Source organism: Haliotis cracherodii, unplaced genomic scaffold (genome assembly GCF_022045235.1).
Source record: "Haliotis cracherodii isolate W230 unplaced genomic scaffold, xgHalCrac1.p SCAF_1, whole genome shotgun sequence".
NCBI lineage: Eukaryota > Metazoa > Mollusca > Gastropoda > Lepetellida > Haliotidae > Haliotis > Haliotis cracherodii.
Genome location: NW_027266264.1, coordinates 28523972 through 28543229, shown reverse-complemented (window position 1 = coordinate 28543229; position 19258 = coordinate 28523972). Strand labels below are relative to the sequence as shown.

General features: G+C 40.0%; 2 protein-coding genes across 3 annotated transcripts in view; one reads left to right on the top strand and one right to left on the bottom strand.

Annotated features, from left to right (window-relative positions):
* LOC139475484 (glutamate--cysteine ligase catalytic subunit-like) overlaps positions 1–19258 on the top strand; it is a 45510-nt gene that overhangs the window by 7420 nt on the left and 18832 nt on the right. The window contains exons 4-7 of the mRNA XM_071258689.1: positions 6183–6248; positions 6595–6708; positions 7226–7284; positions 7826–8043. Coding sequence (XP_071114790.1) covers positions 6183–6248; positions 6595–6708; positions 7226–7284; positions 7826–8043 — 457 coding nt within the window. The remainder of the gene's footprint in view (positions 1–6182; positions 6249–6594; positions 6709–7225; positions 7285–7825; positions 8044–19258) is intronic.
* On the bottom strand, positions 11011–15215 carry LOC139462766 (uncharacterized). Of its 2 annotated transcripts, XM_071244538.1 has the most exons (3): positions 15146–15215; positions 12088–12960; positions 11011–11577 (listed from the first exon to the last, which is right to left on the bottom strand). In XM_071244538.1, exons 2-3 carry the CDS (start codon positions 12917–12919, stop codon positions 11012–11014), a joined length of 1398 nt encoding a protein of 465 aa, XP_071100639.1. In that variant the 5' UTR covers positions 12920–12960; positions 15146–15215; the 3' UTR covers position 11011. The 2 variants fall into 2 exon arrangements, 1 of the variants encoding a protein (XP_071100639.1); XR_011653037.1 differs by lacking the exon at positions 15146–15215 and having other exon boundaries at positions 11512–11577; positions 12097–12179.

Sequence of the window (19258 nt, the reverse complement as noted above, 5' to 3'; positions counted from 1 at the left end):
TAGTTAAGGCGTTAAAAGACTTTGTCTTTTTTTCCCGCTATCTGTTCCCTGTCATTTTGAATTGTGTTACAATTGTTTGCCTGCCAGGGTAGTCAATTTGTTTCCAATTCTCAACTATGTACAACATATTTTGTGCGTGTTTCAATACTACTAGCTTTGGCGGTTCGTTGAATTGCGTATATACGTATATATGCGTATATGTTGTGAAGTTGTATGTGATTTAGTTAAGGCGTTAAAAGACTTTGTCTTTTTTTCAGCTATGTACGACATATTTTGTGCGTGTTTCAATACTACTAGCTTTGGCGGTTCGTTGAATTGCGTATATACGTATATATGCGTATATGTTGTGAAGTTGTATGTGATTTAGTTAAGGCGTTAAAAGACTTTGTCTTTTTTTCAGCTATGTACGACATATTTTGTGCGTGTTTCAATACTACTAGCTTTGGCGGTTCGTTGAATTGCGTATATACGTATATATGCGTATATGTTGTGAAGTTGTATGTGATTTAGTTAAGGCGTTAAAAGACTTTGTCTTTTTTTCAGCTATGTACGACATATTTTGTGCGTGTTTCAATACTACTAGCTTTGGCGGTTCGTTGAATTGCGTATATACGTATATATGCGTATATGTTGTGAAGTTGTATGTGATTTAGTTAAGGCGTTAAAAGACTTTGTCTTTTTTTCAGCTATGTACGACATATTTTGTGCGTGTTTCAATACTACTAGCTTTGGCGGTTCGTTGAATTGCGTATATACGTATATATGCGTATATGTTGTGAAGTTGTATGTGATTTAGTTAAGGCGTTAAAAGACTTTGTCTTTTTTTCAGCTATGTACGACATATTTTGTGCGTGTTTCAATACTACTAGCTTTGGCGGTTCGTTGAATTGCGTATATACGTATATATGCGTATATGTTGTGAAGTTGTATGTGATTTAGTTAAGGCGTTAAAAGACTTTGTCTTTTTTTCAGCTATGTACGACATATTTTGTGCGTGTTTCAATACTACTAGCTTTGGCGGTTCGTTGAATTGCGTATATACGTATATATGCGTATATGTTGTGAAGTTGTATGTGATTTAGTTAAGGCGTTAAAAGACTTTGTCTTTTTTTCAGCTATGTACGACATATTTTGTGCGTGTTTCAATACTACTAGCTTTGGCGGTTCGTTGAATTGCGTATATACGTATATATGCGTATATGTTGTGAAGTTGTATGTGATTTAGTTAAGGCGTTAAAAGACTTTGTCTTTTTTTCAGCTATGTACGACATATTTTGTGCGTGTTTCAATACTACTAGCTTTGGCGGTTCGTTGAATTGCGTATATACGTATATATGCGTACATGTTGTGAAGTTGTATGTGATTTAGTTAAGGCGTTAAAAGACTTTGTCTTTTTTTCAGCTATGTACGACATATTTTGTGCGTGTTTCAATACTACTAGCTTTGGCGGTTCGTTGAATTGCGTATATACGTATATATGCGTACATGTTGTGAAGTTGTATGTGATTTAGTTAAGGCGTTAAAAGACTTTGCGTATATATCATTGAATACACTTTCAACTCGTTACAAAATTTGCCGATAGATTGCTAATTGTCTACGGCAGTTTCTTCCAGTCCCTTTTCATAAAAGTATCTGTATTGAGTAACTTATGCTTGCACGTTGTACTAATTGTCGTGGAAAAAAGTCTATTAAAGACCCCATCCACGTTGTTTGGCATGTACGCAAATTTGTGCACCAAATTCTAAATGTGTTTTTTGTGTAAATCTCTCTCCAACGAGTTTCACAAGGTATCGGCAGGTCACTCACAAACGTATTTTGCAGCAATCCTGACTAGGAAAATGTCACAATCTCTGATTAGCAAGGGACAGGTTTCGGTCATTGCAACGCAACCTTTATCTTCAACGGTTAATATGTCGACCGTTATTGTCACTGCGGAAAGGTAGCACTACACATACGAGTAGAAGTAGTTCACCATCTACACGCACACGTGAACACTGTTCTGATTTGTCGGATTATTCTAATGGTGAGGAGGGTGATTCCTCGACTGAATGGAATACTCACCTTGGCCTGGCACAAGTATCTGATTGGGTAGCTGACCGCCTCATTCAGTACCTTCCCCGGGTAGCGGGGTGAATAAAAAAGATACTATTTGGACACATCCTACGTCGATTCCAATGGACCCTATAATTAGATCTTTGGATGAGGACTTTTCCAGGCTGACAGTTACGCCGTCATTCAAGCCTCCCAGGTTTAGGAAAGATGAATTTCCTATTCATGGCTTTGAGGCAGCAGACCAGGCACATAGTTTGGACAAGGATATACAGAGAATGGCAGGCTCGTCAAGGCCAACTACTCTTAAGGTTCAGGATACCAGAGTTGCGTTATTGAAACGGAAATTCGAAGGGTATTAAAACCTTTATCAGCACTAGCATCATCAACACGTGCACTAGAGCAGGATCTGTCAGAGGATAACCCTAACCGACTAGATCACCTCCAAACTATAGTTGATTTTCAACAGTGTCAGATTGACCATATGCGAAATCATCTTAAAGCCGCGCTGGCGGAAATAACTGTCACACGGAGGCTTGGTTGTTTAGCCCTATCGACTTGGGACTCGGAGTTTAAGCGCAGGCTGTTACGTCAACCTTGGTCTTCCACATCTCTGTTCAATGAACAAATTACGGACATGCATGCCAAAGTTTCCAGTTATGCTAGGGATGAAACGGCACTCAAGGCTTTGGAGCATGTTTCTCAGAGTTTATCAAAGCAATCGGGCAGGTCAGGCAATTACAGGCCAAGATGCGAGTCTCTCAAGGAAGGACAGGTGCAAGATTTCTTTTGTGGTAGAGGGCATGGCAGAGGGAAACCTCAAGGCTCTTATCAATCCCAACATGGTAAATACCACAGTAAGGTAGGTGAGAGGAGGGGCAAACAGTGAAATGTTGGACAGTCACGACTGGGATCTCCCACACCCAGTCGCCCTAATTGTCGATACCCCGGTAGGTGGGAGAGTCGATTTTGGAAGAACTGGAGCATCCTCAAGGACGATTATGTTCTCAACATTCTACGTCACGGTTACCAACTAGACGTATAGGTATTTCCACCGTTGACCACTGCTCCTCTCCCTTGGAATTGTCCAAGAAAGCAACATCTGTTATTAAAGGCCAACATAGACTTACTGTTGGAAACTAAAGTCGTAGAGATTATACACACCCCAGCGTTAACACCGGGGTTTTATTCTCACATCTTCCTGGTACTCAAGAAGGGAAGGGCTCAGACAAGATGAGAATGATACACAATCTCTCTGTTTTCAAAGAACGTTACCTGAAGCATCCACCCTATGTATTTGGTTGCACTTAACTCAGTGTTGGCTGTTCTTGATAATCGTAAGATGACTAAGATCCCGGAACTACAGGCCTTTTTTTACGCTCATTCAGGCTTGAGGATCAGAAGACCAAGTTCCCGGCTGCCTGCGTGGGATTTGAACGTGGTTTGCGAGTGCCCTCCTTCAAGCCCCTCTATGCATCCTCTTTTTATGACCTCACCAAGAAAACAGTATTTCTCTTGGCATTAGCCACAGCAGCACGGGTGAGCGAACTACATGTGATCGACATCACCCGGGTTTCTTTTTGAGCATGGAACGCCTGGGGCAGTTCATCTCGGGTTGTGCTGGGATTTTATTGCTAAGAATCAATTACCAGGCCAACCCAATTGTTCCTTCACCATTCCACCAATATCGACGATTATAGGTAGTGAAGATAAGAGTGAACTTCTATTATATTCGGTACGAGCACTGCAAATTTTCATCCACCGTCAGAAAGTTAGACTAGAAAGTGGTTATTTATACTCATATCTATTACGTCAACGACCGAAGTCAGTCGCAACACCATATCTCTATGGTTACATGCAGTCATCCTTCAAGCCTATTCGATCGCCAATTTGGACCTGCCAAGAGCGAATAATCCTCATTATATCAAGGCACTAGCCTCTACCATGGCCTTACACAGCAATTGTACTATCAAAACAATCATGGGAGGATGTTTTTGGAGGTCCAACACAGTTTTTGCTACTCATTATCTTCGCGATGTGACTCTCGAGGACATCAAAGGTGTACAGAGTTTTGGGCCGTTGGCTGTAGCTCAGCAAGTTTCCAACCCTCCACGCAAATAATGAACTCGCCCTATACAGAGCCTTTCCCTTTCCGGTGCAGTTGATCAGATTTCGCCAGTGGAAGAATATTAGACAAGCAATTGTCCACAGGCTGATGATGTCTTTATTACTAAAGATGTATAGGGAACTACTCTTTAATTCCTATGTTCAATGGGTTTTTTCACATAGATAGAACCCTACCGTAACAACGTTTTTCTGTACTTTCCCGCTTCACGGTTTACCGACCAATCAGTGTCGTACCTTCAGGGTGTGAATTATTGAGGTTTCTGTATTCTTAAGGTTTACCCACCTCCAAACTGTCCGATACAGATGCATTAAGGAGTAATGCAGGATAAGTAAAAAATTTAGTAAAATCTAAATATTTTTTACATTTGTATACTTATCCTGCATTACTACATTTAAGGCCCACCCGTCGCAGACTTGCCTCCCCACTAGGGCTCCCGAAACCTCAAAAGTATGATTTTTAAGCTAGGTCACGTGAGGTCACAGGGACGGTGGCGGCGTGGTATATAAGAGGGCTTCAGGAACAGTTTATTTATCTTCACCCAGGTAAGCAGTGAATGCATTAATAAGTAATGCAGGATAAGTATACAGATGTAAAAAATATTCAGATTTTACTAAAATTGTAATTCTCAAAATGGTGACCAGTAGATGGATATATAAGTGACAAAATATAGGTTACCTAATGAAAAATATCATAACCCAATTAAAATAGAAACCTTCAAGTAAAAACTCTATTGCTCAAAAAGTTATCTGAAGCTCTGCTTTGTTTATCTGATAACATGAATTCAGTAGTTTATACCGGTTTATACTAGGGCTGCAACAATGCAGGAAGGTCACAATACGATACGCATCTCGATATTCTGGTCACGATACGATACATATCTCGATACGCAATGATGCAAAAACAAGACTTAAAGCATGTCAAGATTAAACCTTTCATGATTTTGGAACAGTCAAAATTATTTTATAATAACAAGACTACTGAAGTTGTTACGCTTCAAAGTGGAACTTACTCTAACTTTCCTTCAAAACAATTCAAAGTTCAAACACCAGAAAATAATTCACATACTTCACCAGTGATACAACTTCAAAGAACTTTTTTGCAATAGTCGAAGAAATTGTATCTGAAATTATTGTTTTATCAGGAATAATATATTTCAATATAGTGTTACTTTAGTTGCAGCTTTTACTATATATGTATTTAAAATTATAAAAACCACAAGCGTTGCATTTTGGTACTGGTGATTGCTGTTGCAGGATATTTTTACAAATGTAACAATTTGACCAGTCACCGTAGGGACTTCCCGTACGACAGGTATTTCGATTGTGAAAATGTTATGTTGACATAAATTAGCCAAACTGCCACAAATACGACTTTTAACAAGTTGAAGTATGGCATTTTTAATATATGTATCCATTCTTTAGCAACCAAAGTTCGTTTCAATGCGTCAAAAGCGGTAATCTGTCCGTGGTTGCTGTATCTCTTCACACACGATTTCACTTAACTCAATGAAAACAATATGAAATGCATTTTTGAATAAAATTAATAAAATATATTACAAAAACATGTCCAGATATACAATGAACATGTTTTAATAACAAGATAGTACAATGATGGTATTGAATTGCGTACTTCATTTCGGTTTTGCTGACTGGTATTTCCGGTGTTATGTGCTTGCTGTGATCAGCTGATAATGTTTATTGAGGTGGGGAAAAACATCTGTCAGTGTAAAACCTGAGTTTATTAAAAATGTAAGTTGTTTTTGGGAGCCATGCGTTACCACGTGCTATGACCAAGTTAGCGGTTTATTGAAAGGCACAATAGCGAGGAAACGCTGTACTTGAAATTTGCGTTCCGTATTGTGGCGTATCGATAAATGGGCTCACGTTTATCGTATATCGTATTGTGGGTCAAGTATCACGATGCATCGGAATATCGGTGTATCGTTTCACCCTTAGTTTATACTATAATAGTTTAAGCTATGTTCTGTGCATTTTATGTTTTCTAGGCGGGAGGAGATTCAGTCACTGCTTGAACCAAACGAGGAAGCAATGTCCATCACAGTCTTTCCCAGGTGGGTTTACTGAAGAATTGACGTCCATATTTTTTTGCATTTAAGGAGGTATAAACATAAAAAAAATGGTGTGCAGACTGTGTTACTCAAAATTGTGCACACTGGTTTTGACGTTTTTGACTCCAAAAATGCAAAGACACATTGGATTCAATTCTTAGAAATAAATTTGTCAACATAATTACCTTATCCTGACTCATACTGATTGCTTAGCTTAAATAATTCGAGCAATCAGTTGGAGAGTGAGTTGAGGTAGTTTAATGAAAACATATTATTTATCAAAGTATCTTCTTTGCAGATGGGGACAAGTGTGTGGATAACATTGTTCATGCACAATGTCTGTTTTCAGACTAGGGTGTCCCAACTTCACACTCCCATCATTCGAACCAACCCCGACGTCTGGATCATCGCGATCTCTCTTCTTCCCAGATGAAGCTATCAACAGTGGCCATCCACGCTTCAGGTACTGTCATGCTCACCTGATTTTACATGAGTTTATACATGTTTTGGAATATTGATTATATATTTGTGTTTATGAAGTTATTAATCTTTATGTTAGTTATCCTAAAATTGAACACGATACCATCCAATAGTGAATACATGCTTGAGGAACACAACAACAGATCTTATTATATATGTACCCTATTTGACGTAATAAGTGCCCCGCTCTAATAAGCACCCTAGGCAATGTTTGATAATATATTGGCTAGTGAACAATCCCAATTATCACCCCTTCCGATTGATCAATGTGCACAAGACTTATTTATTCGTATATTATACGCACTCGTGACACGCCATGATGTAACTGGAATACTGTAGAAAGCTCACTCACTCACTGTCCTGATATAATGTTCAAGAGGTCTTCAGGTGAGCTACAGTGTCTATTTGTCTGTCAGTTTAAACAACTTAAGGATTGACTGCATTGTACTTATCCAATGTGACCCAAACTGTTACTGAGAAGAACCTTTATGTTCTTTCAGAACTTTAACAAGGAATATTCGGGAACGTCGCGGGGAAAAAGTGATCATTAATGTACCAGGTGAGCAAGGGCTTGTTCTCTACTTGTCGATAACCTTGATTCCTTCTTTGTTATTGATACTCTACCCATCATTTTTTTGTACCCTTGTACCATATTCACTCCATTGTATCTACACAACATTTCCCCAATCGTATTGTAGACTTGTCACTTATTCAAGATTATCGTAACATATATCTAACATGTTTCCAGAAATCTTCATTTGACTGTCCTACAGTGTAAAAGACATCCCCAATGTCTTGTAGACTTGTCACTGATTCAGAATTATTGTTGCATATTCAGCATGTTTCCTTAATTCATTATTTGACTGTCCTTCAGTGTATAAAGACATCTCCCATAGCTTTGTAGACACATCACTGATACAAGATTATCGTTACATGTATCTGCATATTCAGCACGTTTCCTTAATTCATTATTTGACTGACCTTCAGTGTATAAAGACATCTCCCATAGCTTTGTAGACACATCACTGATTCAAGATTATCGTTACATGTATCTGCATATTCAGCATGTTTCCTTAATTCATTATTTGACTGACCTTCAGTGTATAAAGACATCAACACAGAAGATCCATTTATAGAAGACTTTTCCGCCCTGGGAGACGATGGCGAGGCTCAGAGAGCGGCCAAACCAGACAATATATACATGGACTGCATGGGCTTTGGCATGGGCAACTCATGTCTCCAAGTGACCTTCCAGGCTTGCAACATTGACGAGGCTCGCCTTCTGTATGATCAGCTCACTACACTGTGTCCCATGCTGGTAAGGACATTTGACACTCTTACAGTGTTCGACAAGAGCACTGGTCAGCTAGGTCATATGTTCAATATCCCCTTAAAGGGCAAGTAATGCCGAATAGGTACTTTGCTGATTTGAATACTTTATGGCATACTTTATCACAAAGTTAAATTTGAGAATCGGAAATAGTGTAAAAAGAACGTTAAAAAAACGAAACATATTTTCCAGGAAGGGGTTTGCACCTATTGTTATAGGTACAAATTCACCCAAGCTTGGTGATGGGTAAGACAATAGGGGATTAAGGGGCACATGTCACATAAAACAAGTAATTGGTGAATATACCGACAAAATATACTGACAAAACTAATTGGTGAACTCTATACACGTTTAAAATATATATCATTTAGGGAGTTAACATATTAATCGAATTGGGCTATAAAAAGGAATTACAATAATTCTGAGGTATTTAACAATTGTATTCAGTGCAATAAGGTAAAACTAAGCATAAAAGCCTCTTCCTCTTTATTGGTCCTGTTATCAGTGTATTTCAAGTTACTCTTCAAGCCATGAAATTACTTATAACTATATCAGTATATTAACATGAATTGGGATATTTGTAATTCTAATTTGGGAATTTTTACTGACATTTGCCGCAGACTTGGGCCAAATATTGGTCTCTGGGCATTTCCAGTTAATCCCTTCAGATACGCCTCTCAAAAGTGTCTGTAAATCAAGTAATTGTCTGGATGACAAAAACATTTCTATCTACGAACCCAACTTTGTATGACTGGGTTGTGTTGCCCAAAGGGTTTATGATGGCCCTATGTTTTCCCATGTTGTGCAGGGACTTTGTGGTGCCCTGTAATATAACATTGATGAAGTAAACGTCTGACATAGCTTAGTTGGCTGTCATGCAGAAGGACATTTGTCCTCCAGCTAAAATCTATGGGTTGGAAAACCTTACATTCTTCATATTAGGTCAAGGGGGCACGGGTGGCCCAGTCATCTAAGGCGCCGCGATTCGCTGTGCAGAGTTGCGTCCCTTGGCCACGCCAGAAACCTATGATTGTGGGTTCGAATCCTGGTTCGCCCCAATTATGTTTCTAGGTTTGTCAGCACCATACCCGTGCTCGTGGGTTTCACCGAAGTGGTAAACGTCTAAGACCTGCATCACTTCGGGCTTTCCTCACACATTAAGCTGACATGCGGCGATATAACTGGAATACTGTTAAAAGCGACGTTAAGCCAAACTCACTCACTCACTCACTCATATTAGGTCATGGAAAGTGATTGTGTCTGTAAATTTGTCATTGGTGTCGGTATGTGTTGAGAGGAAACTTCTTATGTGTTCTTGAGCTCAAAGTGTGATCAGGGCATCTAAATTGGAAAGAAAGGATGCTGCGATTATTCAGTTTTGCTCAATAATTTGACATTAAGTCTCCTCCGTTTATCCTTTTGATTATGTAACAGGGAGGGTGGAATATCAAAATACTGAACATGTCCTTGTTAATATTCTGTCACATGTTTGCAGACAAATTCTGCTTTGTCTTTTTTACCCCAAATTGGTGTTTTTTGTCACAAAATCTGTCTTTTCAATCCCATATTTTCATTTTGATGTTGATAAATAAATTATCTCCATGGCTTTTCCCATAAAAGAACCTGCTTCATCCATGTCTAGGAAGTAATCAAACGAAAAACCACACTACTTCAGCAGCCTATGTGACCTGCAATGAATTCTTAAAATATGCTGTGCAAATGGCTATATGGCACTGTGATGAACTAATCAGAGAGTATGTCCTAAATTGTGAATGAAATCAGAACAAGGAAGTAAACAATACACTGCCGTCTGTTGGATTGGACATGCTCACAGTGTTTACACTTTTTCAAGCGATATTTGATACTTGTTATATGATAAATTACATATTGATATTGACCCGTGAAGATCCGGGGTAGAATAGGTCTTTTAACATTCCATACTTGCCGTAAAAGGAGACTATGCTTGTTGTAAGAGGCGAATAACGGGATCGGGGATCAGACTTGCTGACTTGGTTAATGCATGTCATCGTATCCCAATTGCGTGGATTGATGCTCATGATGTCAATCACTGGACTGTCTAGTCCAGACTCAATAACTTACAGACTGCCGTCATATAGCTGGAATATTGCTGAGTGCGGCATTAAACAACAAACAAACAAACATATTGATATTACTCATGTCCCCTCCTTGAGCATCATAACATGCTTGGTACTTGCAATATGGATTGATATCATGATGATGATGGGGATCTGCTATTATCTGATTGGACAAATATCGTATGACTCTTATTTCTGTAATTATTTACTAAGTAGGAGATCAGTCTTGTGATGACTTTGACACATGTCAGTGTCTGTAATTGCTTAGCCATATTATAATAATTGATATCATTGGTGTCAGCTATACTTCAAGAAGTTTAATTATAGTCTTAAGTTCCACTAAAAAGTGGAGAATTAAGCAATCAAGTTTATGGGAGGCATTTAACCAGAACTCTTTTCTCATTTACATGGATATCTATTGTCTGTGTTTAATCTTTCATAGCTGACTATTGAACATGATTGAACAAGTGAAAATGGAGGCTGATTGTTTAAAGCATGAATATCAACATTTGGTTTTTGCATATTTAATTTATATAAAAATTGGTATGAAACATGACGACTTACAAACATAGACAATACATATTTTGATTCATCAGAATCAGTACCGCACATGGTAACCATGGCAACAAAAAATGTTTGCTAAACAAGGAATTTCAACAAGGAAACAAGGAATGTTGTCAATTTTTTTTACCAGACAGGTGAAGCATGGAGATCGGTCTGTCGGTCATCTTTGTAGATAGGGAGGGTAGTGCTCTGTTCCACAAAGCGATCTTAGTGCTACAACTATCATAAGTGAATGTAAATATATCAGAGTAACGATCATCATAACTCTATGATTGCTTTGTGGAATAGTGCCCAGTTTATTTGAAGAAGATCTCTTCGTACAGGAGGAAGAGAGTAAAGGCGTTATAGTTCGCGTGGACCCAGCTCTGTCCATACCCTCCATCAACCAGCATGACGTACACCTGGTCACCAAACTCTAGCCGACTGATTGTCTGTATGCTACTTGATGGATAAAACCCAGAGTTCTTACTGTCATCTGCCCAGAGGGCTGCGATTGGTCGACTGTTGATGAAGATACGAGCATTTACCTTGGCACCAGGGTGAGACATGAGATACAGAGAAATTACGTATACACCAGGAATTGTACAAATAAATACACCGGTCGTGTTGTCATAGTTGTCTGCGAGGTCAATCAGTTTGAGATCAAAGGGCACAATGACGTCCTTGTCTGGCCCGAAGTGTTCTGTGAGGACTGAGGATGAGGCAGCCTGCATGGCCATTGATGCCTGGGCAGCTTGTCCTGGCTCCCCCTTGGCGCCCTTGGGACCTGGAGGACCCGCAGGACCCCTGTCCCCCTTCTTCCCCTGTGCTTTGTTTGCTTTCCTCGACCCTTTCTTTCCTTTTCCTGCGTTTTTCTTTTTATCTGGAAAATAAGTAGTTTTACAAAGCTTTAACATCTGACTGGTGTGTTGAGAAGAAAGCCATTTCATTTGCATACATGTATAGGGTACATCTATTTAAAAACATCCTGTGTGGGACATTGATGGATACAGATGGGATTTATTGTTGTGACATTTGTGTTTCATGCAATTAATTATCTATACATTGAGCTTGTATCTGCTTGCTTATGAAGATCCTACAGCACATACCAAACTGGGTTTAATGCAGAAGGTCCTATGTTACATGCCAAACTGTGCTTACTAGAGATCCTGCATTACATGCCATGTTGTGTTTGCTACAGAAGATCCTACTTCACATGCCATGTTGGACTTCCTACAGAAGTCAAGTTGCACTTGGAACTTCCTGTTACAGAAAATCCTTCATGAAGATCTGGGCTAGAATTTGTCTTCAGCAATCCATGCTTGTCTTAAGAGGAACGGGATTATTTACATATAGCTGGAATATTGTGAAACAACAAGTAAACAAATCCTACATTGCTTACCAGCGGCTGCTGCAGCAAATGCTACAGGTTTGACGCCAGTGTCTATTGTGTGGACCCTGATGGTGGCATCTGGTGACAGTGGGGCGGCTGTCGTTCTGGCTCCATGCAGAGAAGTAGCAGTGGGAGTAGGCCCTGTTGGAGTCGCAGACTTCTTCTTGGACTGTGTGCCCCTTGAGGATTTCCGGGAGTTTGATCTTGGGTTTTCATTCTGTTTGGGAGACTGCATCTTTCTCGGCTTCCGTTTCTTTCTGTTTGTCTTCTTGTTTGCAGGCTTGTTAGCAATCGTTGTTGTAGAGGCAGAGTTTGCTATATCTTCCAGGGACAATTTTTTCATCTTGCCTTTGATTCTAATTATGTTGATTCCTGGGGCACTTGTTTGTGAAGATGCTGTAGTAGAATGTGTTGTACTGGGTGATGTAGTGGAGGGTGATTCAGTGGTTGTAGTTGATGTTAACTTCGTTGATGTTAATGTAGTTGTTGCTGTTGACTTTGGTGTTGCCGAGGTTGGTGTTGCTGAGGACATTTCATCTGTTTCCTCTGATATGGTTGCATCAGCAGTGACTGAAGACTTGGTGATTGGTGTCATTCTGTTCCCTATGAGCTGGGTGTATCCTAATGTGCTGGTAACCTCAGTCACATTCAGTGGTCTGGTCGGATGAATGGTGGACTGTGCATCAGTTCTGGGTGATAGTGATGTATCTTGGGAACTAGCCAGTGTCGGCACGGAGGAGAGGGTGGTGTTTAAGTCGACACTGTTGCCACTGAGAGTGACACTGAGACATGTCAGGATGGTAAAACGGAGACAGGTGATAGACATACTCATGGTTGCTAGATAGCTCCTCACTCACTTGTTTGGGTGTGAATCTGTAGAAGAAAGATGTCACCAGATATACATCCTACATCACCGAAGAGCTTTTGTTAAAAAAATACCATAAATTTTCCATCTGTCATCCGTCCATTTTTCGTTTCCTGAGCAGAACACAAGAATATTTCTCGTTGAAAACTTGTTATGCAGATCAGTCTGGTGATGATCTGGTGCCTTTTGATGATTGAGGATTTTTGTTTTAAATTTTTTAAATATTTTTTCAATGCATGTGCCTTACCATGCTTACTATGGTTTGAAAGTTAAAAAGTGTATACCGGTTAATGTTGTCCAGTATTTAGATATATATACAATTGCAATGCGCCATAGCTGGTTGCTGAAGTTTAATATCAGAAACAAAAACATTTAATTATGTTCGAATCATAATATGGATTCTTTATGACAATACCACTCAATGTTTGCTTGAACCCTGTTCAATTTGTCTGATGGATCTAATATGACACATACACACATTGGTGCTCTGAGCCATGAGGTATGTGTTCAATAATGAATAAAGCATCTGTTAGATAATATTTTAGGTATCACAGTATTGTATTGTAAGGTAACACAATAAGGTAATGGAACATCTCAGCCCTAAGCAGGTAGACAGGGATTGACTTAGGCTGCGATTCCGCAATTTACCTTAGATATCACATCAACATTCATTCAGCACAATTGAAAATCGCATACATCTAACTGTTAAACTTTCAATAGTTTCAATTGCATCAATAGGCACTCTCATTTTCTCCTACTGTGCATGACCGATTCCAATGGTGCTTTGCATCAGCTGACAAAGGTGGAGTGCGCAACATTGTTGACCCCTGATTGGCAAAGCGAGGGTATGTTTTTGCAACATAAACACTTTGGAAACTCATGAAAAACGTATTCCATTTGAAACAGTGATCTACAACGCCAAAGTTATTAAACATAATTTTTGGTCGCTATCATCCTAGCAGAAATTAAGAAAGAAAAAACAATCACTGGTAAAGTTCAAAGCACAGGCAAATTTGGATTTGGATGACAGCAAAACAAAAACTAAATAGATATACCAACAAACCTTCTCCATAATATTATATAAATTTCAGATCACAAACGATTGTACTTTAGATGATATTTGCTTAACCTATAGAAAAGATGAAATGTCTCTGATAATTAGCAAAATCTCATTGCTTTCAGACCAGGGAAAATTTCACTTATAGGTAATAAGGCAACGGCTCCGCTGGGCCCTAAGTACGTAGAGCAATAAGGTAACGGCTCCGCTGGGCCCTAAGAAGATAGAGCAATATGGTAAGGGCTCCGCTGGGCCCTAAGAAGGTAGAGCAGTATGGTAAGGGCTCTGCTGGACCCTAAGTAGGTAGAGCAATATGGTAAGGGCTCCGCTGGGCCCTAAGTAGGTAGAGCAATATGGTTGGGGCTCCGCTGGACCCTAAGTAGGGAGAGCAATAAGATAATGGCTGTGCTGGACCCTAAGTAGGTAGAGCAATAAGGTAACGGCTCCGCTGGGCCCTAAGTAGGTAGAGCAATAAGGTAACAGCTCCGCTGGGCCCTAAGTAGGTGGAGCAATATGGTAAGGGCTCCACTGGGCCCTAAGAAGGTAGAGCAATATGGTAAGGGCTCTGCTGGACCCTAAGTAGGTAGAGCAATATGGTAATGGCTCCGCTGGGCCCTAAGAAGGTAGAGCAATATGGTAAGGGCTCCGCTGGGCCCTAAGTAGGTAGATTAGGAGCCATGAGGACATGTTGTGGACTGCAGCGGTAGGTGGGAATTAGTGCTAGCTATGCTGCCACTCTAGACAATTGCCCAGTTGACCAAGGATGTATATTAGATATAATTCAAGGGTTGTAACTTTTTACCAAGCTACTTACACTTTCTAGCTTTGGGTTTCAGATTTCTTTATTGTATTGCTATTCAACTGGTAACATTGACGATTGTCAATGTTTTTGCTAAGAAACAATACCCTTCAATTTAATGTTTTCTTCTGTAAGAAGTTTTTTAAAGTATTTATTTTGAGCACAAAAGTGTCTATTCTCTACTAATCATAGTGTGACAGACACAAAGATAAGATTATACTTAGGCTCAAAAGATTTTTGTTTTCTAAAATATGATTTGTTAAGATAACTGTCAATTCTAATGCGCTTACATTCAGAAAATCTATTACTGTGTAAGAAACCTGAATCCACTGCTTACCTACAAGTCCATTGCCTTCGAGAGCATTGAGAAAATCCTTAATGTTCCAATGCTGTGTCCTCTGTCTCATCTGTCATCTGAGCTGTATCTCGGTGGAGTATCATTTATAGGAGTAAACAAGCTGACTCTATTTCATCAGCAAACAATAAATATAAACAAATGTGTTTGTCACCTTGGCCGGTAAGCCTGTACAAATTTATCTGGCATCCTAGTTCATAACATGAAATGTGTGGACTCAAATATTGATATCGCCTTAGGAAACATTGCTTCTCCTGATGTCTCTCTGTAAATACAGCACACAAATTCTTTATTGATATTTTGCAACCTCTTGAGTCCCAATTTTACTTCATTTTCAAGTTGAGATGAGGAGGACAGACTCGGGAGGCTGGTGTTGTCATCCTGGCAATATTCTGCCTATGTGGGTGGGCCACATTGGCTCAGTCTGGAAAATGTCCCTTAAGATGACTTAGATATTGTAGCTTTTTCCCTTGTATGCCCTACATCCTTTTCAAATGATTTGAGTTTAATCTGTGAAACATGGACGTTGTGAATGTATTTGCAGTTTTAAGAAATAGGAATTTGAGGTGATGTGGTGTCCACAAAGTTAAACATGTATATTTAGGGGCTCCCTGTATTAAATATGTAGCAGAATACTTCAAGGGCACTCCTCTACTTCTGACACTGGTATTGAAATAATGTCATGTGTCCATTACATATCATAAACCGGCATGTTATACAGTAAAGATGTAGAGATCCCTAATTTGAGCTTGTTCATAACAAGAACATAACATTTCAACAAACCATTGACAAGTTATTCATAAACATTCATAGAGTCAATGGTTAGGGGAATAGTTTCATCTAATGTCTAACTGCTTGAGTATAAAAGGCCTGCCTACACAATGCTCCAGATAATTGGCTGAGCCACTGAGTGTGTACACACGTTATCACTCACATTGGGTATTGATAGTTTTCTTTAGGTATTCAATATACTCCGATTGATCAATGTACACAAGACTTATTGATTCGTGCATAATACTCACTCGTGTGTTATATGCACCCTTAATTGTGGGAAATTAAATTCATACATACTTTTCTTTTGAATCATTTCACACTGTCAACATAAACTACTGTCCGAAATTTACAATTTTTCAACTCTGTTTTTGTTCTCACCAAAATTATATTCTAATAAGAGCCCACTATTTCCAATTTTGAGAGCGCCCCGGGCGCTTAATACGTCGAATATGGTAACTGTTTTAGTCCACTAGTCCTTACAATGTTAACATATAGCAAAACCCTTGAGAAAGGTAAATTTCTTTTAGTCCTCAGGATACTTTACCTATTGGGCAGTTTGGCAAGGACTATATTTCTAACACTGGGTAGAATAGGTCTTCAGCAACCCAAGGCGACTATGCTTGTTGGAAGAGGCGACTAACGGGATTGGGTGGTAAGGCTCGCTGACTTGGTTGATGCATATCATCGTATCCCAATTGCGTGGATTGATGCTCATGATGTCAATCACCAGATTGTCTGGTCCAAACTTGATTATTTACAGACCACCGTCATATAGCTGGAATATTGCTGTGTGTGGCGTTAAACAACAAACCAACCAACCAACCAGTCCGTTGGGTTTCTTTTGCTGTTTTTTTCGACCCGTGCAGATCCAGGGTAGAATAAGTCTTAGCTTGCTGTAAAAGGCGATGATGCTTGTCGTAAGAGGCGACTAACAGGATCAGGTGGTCAGGCTCACTGACTTGGTTGATTCGTATCATCGTATCCGAATTGCGTGGGCCGATGCTCATGATGTCAATCATTGGATTATCTGGTCCACACTGAATTTACAGACTGCCGCCATATAGCTGGAATAATGATGAGCTTGGCATAAAACAACAAATGAACAAATCTATGCTTTCAGGTGACTTCTAGTTCGCACATGTTCCTGTACTGCCCCAGGTGATTTACATGTCTTCACTTTACCTAATAACAGTGAAGCATGACTCAGTAGCACATGTTTAAGTTACAATAAACCCATCTGTGCGTTATTCACTGCACTAGAGTTCAGGTTCACATAATGTCTGCATTCAGGCGGCAAGAAAAGAACTGCAGTGTCATACATGTATGCCAGCTGAAAAAAAAAACTATGTTGGATAATTATATACAGGATTGTTATGCTATATAGTTATCAAATTTCTTCAAGCAAATATAGGCGCAAGCAATTCAAAATTAACTGGGTTCTGGTGATTTAATTTGCATCTTTTACGTAAATATGCAGCTTATCTAGAGTATGTATGCATTGTATGCGGAAGTCATGTATGGAGACGAGACCAGGTTTTGTAGAGCATTTGTGTACATTATCATGATTATAGTCTTCAGTGTCCAAGATGTGTTGGGAGAGCTCATATATTGCTGGAAACGAGCATGTTTTTGGGTGTGGATTTGGTCCATTATTAATATGCACATTATTATTATTATTTTTGTTGTTGTTATTGGTATAGTTGTTGTATATATGGGGCTGATTTAAAAATGTCCCAGCAGGATCAATCATCTAACCCAGGGTAGGTAAGACCTCAGAGAGATGGAGTTAATCGGGGGCTAATCATCCATCATGTATCACCGGGTAGGTAAGACCTCAGAGATGGAGTTAGTTAATCAGGGCTAATGGTCCATCATGTATCACTGGGTAGGTAAGACCTCAGAGATGGAGTTAATCGGGGGCTAATCATCCATCATGTATCACCGGGTAGGTAAGACCTCAGAGAGATGGAGTTAATCGGGGACTAATCATCCATCATGTATCACCGGGTAGGTAAGACCTCAGAGATGGAGTTAATCAGGGACTAATGGTCCACCATGTATCACCGGGTAGGTAAGACCTCAGAGATGGAGTTAATCAGGGACTAATGGTCCATCATGTATCACCGGGTAGGTAAGACCTCAGAGATGGAGTTAATCGGGGACTAATCATCCATCATGTATCATCGGATAGGCAAGACCTTCAGAGATGGAGTTAATCGGGGGCTAATTGTCCATCATGTATCACCGGGTAGGTAAGACCTCAGAGATGGAGTTGATCGGGGACTAATAGTCCATCATGTATCACCGGGTAAGTAAGACCTCAGAGAGACGGAGTTAATCAGGGGCTAATCATCCATCATGTATCACCGGGTAAGTAAGACCTCAGAGATGGAGTCAATCGGGGACTAATGGTTTATCATGTATCACCGGGTAGGTAAGACCTTCAGAGATGGAGTTAATCGGGGGCTAATTGTCCATCATGTATCACCGGGTAGGTAAGACCTCAGAGATGGAGTCAATCGGGTACTAATGGTCCATCATGTATCACCGGGTAGGTTAGACCTCAGAGATGGAGTTAATCAGGGACTAATCATCCATCATGTATCACCGGGTAGGTAAGACCTCAGAGATGGAGTTAATCGGGGGCTAATGGTCCATCATGTATCACCGGGTAGGTAAGACCTCAGAGATGGAGTTAATCGGGGACTAATCATCCATCATGTATCACCGGGTAGGTAAGACCTCAGAGATGGAGTTAATCAGGGGCTAATCATCCATCATGTATCACCGGGTAAGTAAGACCTCAGAGATGGAGTTAATCGGGGACTAATGGTCCATCATGTATCACCGGGTAGGTAAGACCTCAGAGATGGAGTTAATCGGGGGCTAATCATCCATCATATATCACCGTGTAGGTAAGACCTCAGAGATGGAGTTAATCGGGGGCTAATCATCCATCATGTATCACCGGGTAGGTAAGACCTTCAGAGATGGAGTTGATCGGGGACTAATGGTCCATCATGTATCACCAGGTAGGTAAGACCTCAGAGAGATGGAGTTAATCAGGGGCTAATGGTCCATCATGTATCACCGGGTAGGTAAGACCTCAGAGATGGAGTTAATCGGGGACTAATCATCCATCATGTATCACCGGGTAGGTAAGACCTTCAGAGATGGAGTTGATCGGGGACTAATGGTCCATCATGTATCACCGGGTAGGTAAGACCTCAGAGAGATGGAGTTAATCAGGGGCTAATGGTCCATCATGTATCACCGGGTAGGTAAGACCTCAGAGATGGAGTTAATCGGGGACTAATCATC